The sequence below is a fragment of the Daktulosphaira vitifoliae genome, unplaced genomic scaffold (genome assembly GCF_025091365.1).
Source record: "Daktulosphaira vitifoliae isolate Bord-2020 unplaced genomic scaffold, ASM2509136v1 Scaffold_1, whole genome shotgun sequence".
Classification (NCBI taxonomy): Eukaryota; Metazoa; Arthropoda; class Insecta; order Hemiptera; family Phylloxeridae; genus Daktulosphaira; species Daktulosphaira vitifoliae.
The window spans coordinates 55,741,538-55,756,139 of NW_026099572.1; the positions used below are offsets into that span (position 1 = coordinate 55,741,538).

At 29.6% G+C, this 14,602-nt stretch overlaps 2 protein-coding genes across 3 annotated transcripts in view; one reads left to right on the forward strand and one right to left on the reverse strand.

Moving 5' to 3' along the window:
* LOC126896560 (uncharacterized) overlaps positions 1-14,602 on the reverse strand; it is a 70,457-nt gene that overhangs the window by 46,991 nt on the left and 8,864 nt on the right. The gene's annotated exons all lie outside the window — the stretch shown is intronic.
* Positions 1-14,602, forward strand: part of LOC126896561 (uncharacterized) — a 31,894-nt gene that overhangs the window by 13,077 nt on the left and 4,215 nt on the right. Inside the window, exons 2-3 of one of the 2 annotated variants that reach the window (XM_050669462.1) lie at positions 8,419-8,522; positions 13,592-14,213. In XM_050669462.1, the coding sequence (XP_050525419.1) occupies positions 13,640-14,213 (574 nt within the window). In that variant the 5' untranslated portion in view covers positions 8,419-8,522; positions 13,592-13,639. The remainder of the gene's footprint in view (positions 1-8,418; positions 8,523-13,591; positions 14,214-14,602) is intronic. The other variant, XM_050669463.1, reaches the window with a different exon arrangement.

The following is a 14,602-nucleotide window of genomic DNA, read 5'->3' on the forward strand; positions in this document are numbered from 1 at the left end:
ATATTTCTTATATTATAAGCAAAGACACATTAAGGGGGCTAGAAGAAACGATCACTGCGGACGGCATTAAAAATTTTACATAGCAATGTTTGAACTCTTTCAATCGCACATAAAATTTTTTGATAATCTTTTTTTTTAACTCATTAATATTTTGGTAATCATAAAAAAAAATGTTGTGGGGAACAACAACACATTAGCTGAAAATAAGACATCGTTCAATAACTCAATAAGACAATACATAATATATTATATTATGTATTATCTCATTGAGTCTTCATCCGCATCTTAAACGAGATAGGATCAAGTAACATAGTAAATATGCTCGAAAATTACTAATTATGTCATCCTAACTGCATTTGCTAAAGACACTGAGATTTCAATAATAACAAATCAAATTGAATAATGTGCAATACTAGAATCTTTGAAACGCTTTTTTCCTTTCAGACGTTTTTGTTGAAATTAAATTGGATTTTATTTAAAAGCCAACAACTAGGCTGACTTCAGGCATTGAATGGATTTAACCATTAAGAACTTGTGTGAATACATAGTTAAATTCGACGAAAGCCCGTTGAATGGAAACGCCCCACTGTATAGGATACTTTTCGGCGTATACATGTTCTGACGGCATCATGAAAAAATAATACAGAATTATTATATTAAACCTCGTGCCGTTACGTGCCAAAAGCAAAGTATTTTTTATGTATATTCTTTGAATGCCGCAGATAACCACAGGTTACGAGACGAGCAAAATACATGTATAAATAATGTATGTTTTATTTATTTGGCGGTCTGACCTATTTTCATCCTAAACGGCCTTATGTGCCACTCGTAAGACCCTGACTCATACACAATTCAATCAAAAACTATCGATTCTTTATACCATTAAAAATGTTTGAAGATTCACTCGTCGTTGACGTCACGGCGAGAAAAGAAAACTTTAAACAATTAAAATTTTCAATGTTACTATAAAATTTCTAACACGAGTTAATAACGTGCCTGACAACCTATTACAAGAATATCAACAAGCTAATAATTAATTTCACGAGGAACGATTTATTTTATTAATTAATGTACACATTAAAATGCTAAACAGAGTTGAAAAAAAATAATTAAGTAATTTTACTGCAATTTAATTGTTACACTAGTCATTATTTTTCTGTGAGTTTATTTTGCGTTATCTGCAAACGTAAAGAACAATTATTTGACTGAAAAGAAAAATTAAGCATTAATTTATTATTTATTCACTTATATTTTAAGTTTTTTTTAAGATAATAATTTTACGCGATATTAAATAATTGCGTTCTCTAAAACGTATTCTTTTTTTAATTTTTCAACAACTGTTTAAAAATTTACGAATAAGTTATGACAAGAAGTTTGAAAAACACTATTAGAATACTTATTCCATAATTAGATAACTATAAACTCATTAAGAGTTTCCAGACTTTTTGGTATAAAGATACGACTTATCATTGAAAATTGATACATTTTTAAAAAAAATTATTGGATTGAGCATTAACAAAATTTTTTTTCCACTATATAAATAATAAGCACTAAGTAACGATTTATAAAATTAATAATAATATACGATAGGTAATATCTATCGAATTCGATATAATATTTATATCATAATCCATATAATAACTTGGTTTCGTGTTGAAGACCAAAAAATCCCACGTAAATAACGATATGCATAGAACAATGTTCTAAGAACATGAAAGAAAAAAATACAATAACAAAGTGGACGCTGACGAAATTAACGCGAGTTTCGGAAGTCAATACTAAAACAAGCCCTTTAAGCTCTTGCTTAGTCCCTTTGTTGGCTCATTCATGTACTCTTTATCCGCTTTATGAATCATACAGACAGCTATCAGTAGTTATTAATGTATTTTGACAAACCAAATTACATTAGCTTGAGTAATGGACTGCACATGTCATTTAATATGAAAAAAAAAACAATAATAATTACACAAAATAAAATAGAAACGAACAACTAAAAAAAAAAATAGAAACTGTATGACCTCAGATAAAACTAGAAATTATAAAAGTAGTACTTTTCCTAATAAATGTTCAGAAAAAAATAACAAAAATATAATTTCTTTATGTAAATGCAACACTTAAAAATATATTTTGTTAAAATTAAAAATATTATATAGATGATGAACTTTTAGGCCAGAAATTAAAAAAACAATAAATAATATTCTCAGAACAGCATAAGAAAATATTGACTACATTAAAAAACAAAATTTGTTTATTTATTTTTACAATAAGTATAATCGCTATATTAATACACTTAAATAATCGATTGTAATTTTGGTGAATGTCTATTGTTGAAAATTATTACAATCAATTGTTTGCTCATTTTCATTATATTATATTATATAATCATTTATATTCTTAAACCACGAAAAGTATTTATTAAACAAATTTTTCTAGTGTAGTAGAGAATACAAACAGAATTGCATACATTAATATTTTCATTGACACTATTAATTTAAAAGTCTGACTAGAAATAATAAAACTTATACAAAAAAAATGAATTAAAATTCTATTGATGCTTAGATTTTATTATTGCTTAGACCTCGATGATTGAGTTGATAAGATATATAATTTAGAAATCTTAGACCATTCGTTGAAGAATATCAGGGTGTAAGCCAAAAAAAATATCGTTTGCCCAGACCTGTCATGTTAAGTCGAATATTGAAATTCACCCCTGGTGTATTTACTAATGTATAAGCCTTGATTACTTTACAAGTATAATATTTAAAAAATAAAAATATAAAAATAAAATTCAATTTTAGAAATCAACTTTTGAATGAAATTACAGTTAATACTTACAACTACTTTGACATAAAATTAAGTAAAATTGAAAATGTATTATTTACAGAGGCGTAAAATGAGCCAAGCTGTAATAAATTAAAAATAATAAGCAATAAGATGCAATTTTGACAAACAATACAACTTTTATTCCATTACATAAGGCATAATATACCTGACAGACTATCTGACTGAAAAACATTTTTTTTTTTAATTCGCAACATTTTACAACAGTACTATTATGTGAAGCGTATAAAACATTTAAAAAAAGGTCAGACCGGATATCTCTCCGCAGTTTTTTTTTTAATTTCGACCGTTGTTTTATTTTACCTGAGAATTTCTAACAAATTATCAATTTCATCTGAAAACCACTTTATCACCCTGTCCCCAAAAATTCCCTAGGAGGTTTTTAGCAAAATAAAACAGTGAGTCAAACAATTACACGTGCTGGACAACTAATCCTATCTTTTTAAAATCAAGCATCATTAAAACAAAATCCATCACAGGATTCACAAAATGATATATTCGTATAGTTAGTCTGTTGTTATTCGGAAACAATTCAACGATAATGTCACAGGGCAAAAACAAACTAATTTTATGACCGAGTTTTTACAACGGCACTTTGCAAACTCGTTTAAGGATTTGTTTCTCACATCATACTGAATTTTAATGCAAGTTCGTTGATATTAATCAAAACATTAAATTGTTAATAACTTTTTTGTAGCGTGATTGAGTGTGACACTATTATTTAAATTGGCTGACACATTTTTTTATCAGTGTAAGTAAATCATGATGTTTCATGACGGGGCGTTGGCTTTCAATACTTCTGCCTAAGATATCAATGAATAATGTCCCAGCGATACAGTAGGATTACGATGCCAAAATAGCTGTAAAGTATTTACGACGATTTTTTATGTCAACTTTGTTTAAATCAATACAAACTATCGGCTGATAGATGAAATAGATTCGATTTTGCATAACGTATGGTTAAGATATCAGTTTGAAAAGCTGACCTATCTCGTTGTCGTTTTGATTTATTATTCATGAGGTTTTCCTCTCAGCATACGTTCGCACTGGCTGTCAAAATAGTCGCGATACATGTAGTTTGCGAAATAACGTAAAAAAAAAAAAAGGTACCCGAATGTTACTTTATTGCGATAAATAACATGACTGCGACCGCGTGTGGTGTTTTTAGAGTTTTATTTACAACAATAAATTCGTAAAATATGAATTCAAATGTGGCTGTGAATGTAAAAATGTTGTAACGTACAGTTTAATGATGGCAAAAAAACAATACTAAAACTGTTATGAAGAAAATAACAACACATTGCAATAAATACGCAGTGAGCATGTTTTGCCGAGAATTTCACAAGAAAAATAATCCGGCAAATTGGTAATGTGCATTGATCGAGGGGAAATTATTTTCACGCCTTACAAGACAACAGTTTATACAAATGAAATATTTAGCGTGGGTGTTCCGCGAATCCAGACAAATCTTAAGTGCTATTTTCAGGTATGAATAGGAAGCTACGCTGTTAAAAATATCTTTCTCGGAGTCCTGTTTGCTGAATGAATGAAACGTTTTAAAACCAATGTCGACATAATTTAACCTGACAGTTTTTTTGCAGTTAATTAAAACACTATACCATTTATAATCGAAATTATTAAGAATATTTTCAAAAAATACCACAAGGAAGTAGTGACGAACTTGTACGACCATTTAAGTATTTACTTTTAATTAAAATCACAGCGTAAAACTCAGAAGGAAATTACTTGCTGAAAATCGCAAAAGCGGCAGTTTGTGGTCATGGGCACTCAAAGTTTAAATGCTCTTTACTGCCCTCGTCCTTTAAGTGTTTTAAACGACTTTCGACCCGAACAATCTCATACATAGGCACCTATGTTTGTACGACTTGCAGTAATGTATGTGTAAGTACATTAGTACATGTAAATGTACAAACGAAAAATAACGACCGTTTCTTTTCGTTATTTATCTTCTCCGGCCCACGTTAGGACAAGTAAATGTAACCTGACCCCATACAACGGATGTAATTTCATGCCTTTAACGAAGACAATATACTTTTACTGTCCCAAAAACCAACCGAAAGTGGTCAAAGCGAACCTTTCGCGTATATGTGCAGAGTATACGTTATCCATTGAATCGCGATTATAACGTACTTAACCGATTAAAAGGAAAATAAATCCGTTTCGAATGTAATCGTTCGAAATGTTCCCATGTGGATTCAAAAGTAGATAGTAAACATAGAACAAGCAGACAATTTACGACCAAAAAATATGAAAGAAAAATCAATTAATAGAAAATGTATAATGAATTTATCAAAATTATTATTGTTTATTTGTCTGTTGTTGAGTAATCTTAATGGACATGACTATTATAAACACGAGTCTTTATTATGTAATCCGGCCAACTCGTTGGCAAACCGAAATAACATTTAAACTTAATAAGATGATATAGCAGTAATAACAGTGATCTAAAATAGTAGCGACGGATGCTTTCGTTTTCATGGATAATATCACGAAAAAAGCATTACCACTTATCTTATAGCTCCGTGACATTGTAATACAGAAAGGTTCTTTTTAATACTCTTTTCAGATCAAATTCTTTCACCTTGCAACTAAAATAGTACATTAGCAAATCCAATCACCGACGTTTCACACGTATCACATTCTCTCTCGCGTACGATAAGCTTTTCGTTCTACACAATTTTTCTGTGATTAGTTTTAAAACTTAAACTATTAGAATAACGCCACAAAAATATTCAACGTTTGATAAAATAATTTTGTTATACTGTCTGTAATTTGATAAATTCTATAAACAATTTTTTATCAATCGACACTCATTATTCAATTCAAATTATTTTTATTTGCAATCCGTATACGTACTATGCACTGTTCGTTCACTGTAATGAAATCGCTGAATAATATGATGAGACAAATCGTAGAAAAACTTTTTACTAACTTAATGCTCAACTATCCAGTACTCTATCCACTTACATAGCGTAACCTCTTTGTGTCTTCGAGTTATCAATAAAATGGGTTTCCTGATGTCTGAAAAGTGCAAGTATGTTGAAATAAGAAGTCCTACCAATTTACTGGCGAAATCTGAATGCATACTGTAGTACAAATCAAAAGTGAAGGAAACTACTTATATATAAATCTTATTCATTCTAATAAAATCTTTCAATCGGATAAAAAATTATTTGATTGAACTGAACTGTTACCAATTCAAAATTAGCAAAAGTTTAAATACAATTATTATTTTCAATAGTTGCCCTTGAAGCGATACAAAATTTATTTACAAAACTAAGTATAACGCTTAATAAAATAAAAAAATAAAAAATTCATTAATACCAAAATCTACTGGGACAATTTTAAGGAAGGAAACATATATTAGTTGAAAATTTAAAAAAAAAAAGGTTTAATCAATACTTTTTTTATTTTATAAACTTCAAGACTAAACAATTATATATTTTACTACATTATATACGGACATTTTTTTTTTAATAATTAGTTTAACAAAAGTGTTCGAATAAAAAAACTTGTTCTAGTTTGATAAACAATAATATTTAAAATCTTCATTTCTTATACTAATACAATTTAAATAAGTTATTACGCTTAAATGTTACGTTCAAAAGAAAAAATGGAATCCAGTTTTAGATAGTATACGAAAAACAATATTCATACTATTGTATAAGTAATATGCTCTAATTATCATTGCTCATAAATATTTAATTAAATCAGGGATAATTGTAAAAAATATATATTTCACTACAGGGCGGAAACTGGTAGTGCCCTTCCTCCGTTCCTTAATTTACTATGTTACTTCAAACTATCAATTACATTTTTCATAATTAACCAACATTTTTTTTAATTTTATAAAAAAACTATATTGATGTATCAAATTTTTATGGCCGTTTGGTAATCATCTTAAATTTCCTGAATTTTTATTTTAAATATTTAATACATATATCCACTTGAATTTAAAGCGATAAATTATTGTATATATCATAAAATATACTAAGACTTAGTAAGAGTCATTATATTTTTACAGTTTTAACTATACAAAACGATTTTATTGATTTAAAATCATAGCTTACTTTAATATCATTCCTTAATATCTAACAAACATAATGAATTACTTGCTCTCGGATGGCAGTTTCTTACTATTCAAATTACCAATATTCATTTAAAGTAATGAGTAATTCAATTTATGTAATCGTAGAAGAAGCTCTTCACCGATTTATCTTTATTTGTTTTGAAACATTAATCATTAATTTTATAAACGCGATTTGCGTGCTGAATCAGTTATAGTATAACCTTAAATGATAAATATGGCCTGGAACGTCCCGAGGAAAATGAGATACTATTATTTAGTTTCATTTGACACGCAATAGTGTATTTATTTAATTATAGTTTAATATTTCAATAGTAAACACTCGAAATTGACTATGCCCTAATAAATCTATACACGGCATAAACATGAACGGCATTTGTTTTTGATAATCAAATTTACAGTTGAATTGTTAATGATGCGATAAAACATTGGCGTCTAAGGGGGAGGCAAAGAGAGCATATGCATTCCCTTGAAATTTTTTATAATCGATGAGTATCATAAAATTTTGTAAAATAATTTTTTTAGCTTCAATACGAAGTCGAAAAGGTATTGGTTTGTTGAGGTGTGTGTTTTTATAATGTCCGTTCATGAAAATTCTCAGCCATTACTGAACCGATTTCAATCCAAAACCAATAAACGCCGAATATTTAAAAAAATACCTCAATTTAAGAAATTAAAAAAAAATCTCCAAATTATGTTAAAGTATAAAATGACAACATTTTATATTATAGAAATTGTAAATTTACAAATATACAAATTATGCAATTTAAAAGATTCATACCGAATCGTTTTTTATGGCAATAATGTTAATCACTGTCAGATACTTGTCCCATCTATGCACGTCACCACAATGCCGCGATTCCATTATGCTATATTTTTTTAATTAGAAGATTAAATTTTATTTTTATTGAATTACATTATGAATTCTAGGATTAAGAGTAATGTTTTATAAATTAATGACATACAAGTTGGTTGTTAATTTGTTCAACTTATAGAAACACTTAATTTTATAAATAATATATAAAACTACAAAAAATATTTTTAAATATTATTTCATATAATAATTATAGAAAAATTTTTGCGGGCGGCTGTGCGATAAAACTAAATGTGAAGAAATGCCATAGATGACTGATAACATTAAACATATTTGTTACAAATCACCCGAAACATTATTCGTGAAAAATAAAAGTATTACAAAATAATAACATTCGATAAACAATTTTTTTTGCAAAAAAACAGTAATGTATAACATTAACAAAAATTATCAAAAGTTTTGTAGATTAATCAACACACAGTTGGATCATAAAATTCGATTATATGAGAAACTGCTCATCTGTAAATCTATTATTATTATTTGGAGCACCATATCATACTGTTAAGACATTTTATACATTCGCATTTATATCACATATTTCAACATTTCAATTTATTTTCACTACATATTTATTAAGTATATTTTTTTATTTTAGGAACTACAATTTAGTAAATTCAATACTAAATGCTAATGCTGTAAGGCAATCTTCAGATGTACTTGTATTCAAAGCAAATTTTGCCTGCAAATTGAATTTAATATGTAAGTAGTAATTTTTCGATTAATTAAAGTCATTAATTTGCTGCGACGTATCCAAGAGTTTAGGATTGGGGGACAACCTTCAATTTATAGATATGAAAAATATTTTTAGTAACAATAAAAAATTTGATAACAATTTTATTACTATCACACTTTAAATATAAAGTATATGTATTTTGATTTCATTCAAAATGATCGAGAATTTAATGTTAAAATAAAACAATAATAATACTTTTACGATGCACAAATTACATACGCCCGTCCATACACATTAACAATTTTTTTTTTTTAATAGCGTATAAGGTATAATAAATATGTTCACAAGAAATATTTTATAGCAAATAAAATTTGAAAAATTGATTATAACTATTAGTTTTCAACAACAGCTTATAAAAAGATAATAAATGCATTATATTTATTATAGTAACACGGCATGTTAAATTCAATTTTTATGTTTCAACGAGAAAAAGAAAAGTTGTCAATTAACTATTAAGAATATTATACCACAGTCAGAATTTATGGTCTACCCTAAGTTGCTCTAATCATAGTAGTTTATGTACTTACGATAGAAAATCAAATAATAGGGTTATAGATAAAAAAGTATTCTTAAATAAAAAAATCGCTTGGTTAAGATAATATTAAGAGGGTAATTTCCCCATTTATCTACTCCCCCCAAAAAAAACATTCCACTATTAAGATGAGTAGCTTAAAAAATTACTTGAGTAAAAGAACTTAATAATTATATTAAGTACAGTCGCAACATTTGAAGTCCGTCGTTTAATTAAATTAGTTACTACGTATAATAACTATTAATTAATAATTAGAAATATTACCAACTAAAAGTATAACAAAGGGAAACTCTACAATGGCAAATTGATGGTTTATTCACTGAGAATTAGAACAGAAAAGCGAATAGTGTTTTATAAGGTTATATTACATATTATTATTACATAGAAGCCTTTTAATATACACCATAATTTTTTTATCCGTTGGTGAAGAGAAAAAGAAAACTTCTTATATATTTTTTTTTATTTTCATCGTATACTCAAAGGTAACAGCAAAACAACACTAATTATGATTTTAATAAAAAGGTTTAAATGTTAATGAAGCAAACAAACTTAAAAAATAAATATGTGAGTGAATTAACTTTTTTCTAATGTAGACGAAAATATACTTGGCTTCGACATTCATATTTATATTACACTCATTTTCTCTATTCAACATTTAATTTCTCGCCAATTATATATTTGTAATAATTATTTTTCATTGATAAAAATATTATTTCTAACTATAGAGAAACAAAACAGCTAAATTAAATTTTAAATAGGCTTTCGTTTTTATATTATGAAATTATTAGTCAACTTATAAATATCTATGAACTTAATAAAATAGTAATTATATGAACAACGCGTGAATACAACAGCACGAATAAAAAATATTTATAAACAAAAACGATAGAAGAAAATATACTGAACATGTACTAATTTTGCATTTAAAATGAAATTTGGAACGACAAGCGACATGAAAAGTAGACGAGACTACTGAAAATACTCATTTTGCAAGTAAAGGGAAATTTTAAAAGTAATTTTAGAATGAGTTATTTGCAGCGCATTATTTCAACCATTTAATATTCGGTTAGCTGCGTAAAACACACAAAGTGACAAAATGCACACAAGTCGTGAGAAATTTATTAGAAAAATAGACAGAGTGTAGCAGTCGTACAAATATCATCAGCACTATTTCGAACAATTCCGATTGCCATCTTCATACCTTTTGTCAGTCCCCACCACAGGCACTACGGCAGAGCCGTAAAAATATATTTATATCTAAAGACGTGATGTTATTAAGTTTACTCGCAAAGATCCAAAGAATCCACAGGGGAGAAAAAGTATACACCGCCAGTAATAACACTGCGGTTCTATCGCGGTCCCAAATCCCGAATTAGATTAATTGTTTGAATTTGAAAAGAAAACAATAATTACCGACCTAGTTCGTGATTGCCTTTATTTTATTTTGCGCGCGTCAAACCGTTTACCTTTTGATTTCGTATGTGTTGGATAATTGTCGTCTCGCAACACACCTCTGAATCGATAAAAGATCAATGCCAAAATAAGTTAACGGTTTCAATCTCGGGATTCGACGATTAAGAACTGTGTTATAAATCAAGAAACGTTTAAACACATCTTCAACCGAGTATAATGTTTTCATTTATTATCGTAGTTTGTATCATTCTGTTGGGGATCGTACATTGATTACAATCCGTCGACATAATAACGATAAGCCCAGCCGAATTAATTAACTAACGAATGGCATACGTGCGATCGACGAAACGAAAGATACAGAGGCACCAGAAAAACGGCTAAGGAGCGCTCCGTGTATTGTGTGTAAGACGCACGCACGAGCACACTAATGTATTAATATTGCATAACCTAAAACGCCGTTTCATAGGTATTCATACTATCCAACCAGAATATAATACATACCTCGGAGTGGATAGCAGCAATTTATATAATGCCAACGTGCGTTCGAGTAGACTACCAGATACGATCACCCTAATGAAGACTGGGATGTATCTGTCTACGTAGCAAAACCGTTTCTGTTATGTCTAATTTAGATAATAACATCGTAGAGCTAACCGCACAATACATTATTAACGTACGAGAAATTGCTCAATGGCACATTATTTCTTCTTTGCCCGACTGTATTTATTCCACGTGGGTTGCTATTAAAACTCCATCGATGTACACAGTTATTTCGGGGCACGAGTAAAACGAACGAGTGGCTCACAAAAAACAGCGAAATTAACTAGCTCATTTATTTTATTAATTGTTTCGTTTTCAGTATAAAATTAAACGCACCCGTGTAGGGTGAAAAAAAAAAGTAAAATTAAGGCAGCGCAAAAATAGAAGACCGACAGAGAGAGTATTGGACGATCACCAATTAACGCGGTCGTGCAGTGATTAACTTCCAGTAAATGAACATGTTAAAATCAGAGAACCTATCCATTACACCACGGCATCCAAGCGAATAATTTTTTTTTAATTCCACTGGGCTTGATTCATATTCCAACTCGTAAAAAGTAAATAAACTAATAAATTATACTAACACACATTGTATAAAATACTTTTATTAATGATGAACAGAACCGTGAAAAAATAGCCCGGACAACACATTAATGCTCGGCTTATTATGTTAATTCCACAATATTAGCTTCAAACAAGTAGATGTTGCGTAAAATTAAAAGGGAAATAAGCTAAACGATCATCGTTCATGCAACTTACATCCCTTTAATAGGATAACATGAAAAAAAATGTGCAACAATATTAAACGAAATTCAAATTATAAGAAATGTAATCAACTAGCTTTATAATGAAATCACATTAACTACTTAACAAAGTTGCTTTTTACTTTATTTAACTTTTATCACCTTCAATTAAAATTATTTATAACAAGCAAATGTTTATCAGAACTCCACGAAACAACTCGGCGAATCTTCCAAACAAATCCTATAAACTATATCCTGATATAGTTAAACAGTACAAAATTTGTCCTACTTAAAATAACGTCACGACGTAACGAAAAATAACTAAAATAGTTTTGTACTAAGAAATGTACTTGACATTTCATGTCAAACGCTTCCTACGTACGTGAAAATACAAGTTCGTCAAAATGGTTGAGATTTTCTAAAAGACCTTACCCGCCCTAAACAACGTTCTACTCGTCTTTGCGTTAAACACGCAGATATTCTTCAACAGTGTCAAACGGATAATTTTTATTTTCTTTGTTATTACTGTTTTCGCCGACTTCTTGGAATTTTCTACAATGCGGCATCCTGATGGTCTTGAAAGCGGAAACTCGCCTTTCCGGTTTAGTTATTAATAATAATAAATGTCGTCGGTCATGATCCCAAGAGATAGAACAATCGTGGAGGTGGCTGAAATGATGTTTAGAAACTAATAACTACTAACAAAACTTGAAAAGTTTGATAAATCGCTATTCTGGCATATTTTTTGGCATACCGATATCCATAAACGCTGAGTCACGAGCCAACAACTAACAATTATTACTGCACTGTTATAGTCCCGAGCTGATAATAATTTAATCAGAGACTAAAATCAGGCGTTTATCAAAATGCAACAAAATAACACGGAAAAACATAGAATATACAGTGCACATTCATAAATGAATACAATGCGAAAGCTTCATAGTGTGAATTTTTAAGCTGGCCCATTTTCCACTTGGATAAACTCATAAATTAGAATATTAAACAACTTTTCGCATAAACAAGTAAAATGTTATTTGATTCTAACTGACTTTCTATTGTTACGGTATTTTGAACAACAAAGAACGTCAAATAGTATTATTTATTGAAGTTTAGGAATTTTTATACAAAATATTGACTGTTACGATTCCTAATGAACTATAAGTTGTATGTTGAAAAAATAGACGTTAAATACAAAATTGACTACTACTCGAAATGGTTTCAAACAACTTTTTTTCATTGGTTAATTAGTTAATTTTATAAAGAACTAAACAAAGAAATTTATCGATCCAATATAACATTAAGAAATTTATTATAGGAAAAGACGTCATAAAATTTTTTCCCGAAGAGCTCGACCTCCGATGACTGTACGCCTTTACCAAAAAACACATTTTTATAAAAAAAAATTTTTTTAAGGAGGCTATTTTATCAAATGAGACGTATTTCCTACATTCCTTTTTTGTCACGCGTGTATTAATCTAATATAAAAATACAGCGAATTTAGTATATTAAATCTAAAAAAGTTATGAATACACATAGTGAAAAAATCATTAGATCAAATATACGTAGAAAAACAAAATTACTGATATTTCCATATAATAATTTGACAATGTACAGCCAGTGGATCAATTTTAATGTAAAATAACAAAAGAACTATCATAGAAAAAATGTTAAAATAACCTTTTGTCGAATCAAAAATAAAATTATTCAACTGCGTATTGTGAGTTTTTTTTTTTTTTTCAAACACATTATCACACATAATGTATAAATGAATCATCTCGTGATATTTTTTTATTGATTTTTATTGTAGTGGCGTCGACGGCAGGTATTTCAACTTTGAGCGGATGAAGTTGCCCCCATGATGCCCGTTATGCTGATCCAGCACCACTTGGCCGCAGACATATTCGAGTGCTTTACCGTTCGGATGACGGTATCTCAATCACCGGCACACCGGGCAATGCGCTACTACCGTATCTGGATATACACGTGCAACACCGTACTGCTGGTCTGCGTCGTTTGCTTTGTAGTGATCGCTTGCCGGCTGGTAGTCGCTGACCAGCGTCGGCACCTCGTACCCGACCTGGACCTCGCTCATCCCAGCTTGCTGTATGCCTATGTTGCATTAGCCGTCCAGTGCGGCTTCTTACAACTGGTCGGTTGCATGGGAGCGAAGACTCTTAACGAACGGCTACTGAACATCTACTGGCATATGCTACTGGGGTTGCTCATCGGTGACGCTGTTCTGGGAGTATACTGGGTGTACAGATACGACAAAATGATCGCCAAACTTAAACCGGCACTGAGACACAAGTTATCGGCAGAATACGACTCCGATCCACAATTCACCATAGTTTGGAATGCCCTGCAGCGGGAACACAATTGTTGCGGCGTAGACGGACCGCAGGACTTTTTTAATGCCACCCTACAATTTGGTAAGTCACTTTTTTATCCTATTATTAATGTTCAACTAAACCATTGGGCAACTATTGCACACGAAACACTTCTCTCTAAAGCGTCTGGAAACCACAAAAAGCTAATCCTAAATTTTCACAAAACCTCTTTGGTTCGATCTTCTTAACATTACCAAATTGTCATTGAAGTTCCAAAATATTTTGTAATTTTTTAAATTATTTAATAAGATACCGCATTTTTGGTTAGAAAAACCAAAAATAAAGCTTTCCATCGACTTCCACAAGTATAATTTTTAATTTTTTTATGACTTCGTAGCAGCGTTTTTTAGTATAACTGAAAAGTAAACTTTTTTAAACTCTAGTTTAAAACAAACTTATACATTAATGTTGCATTTTTTTTTTTTTTTTTT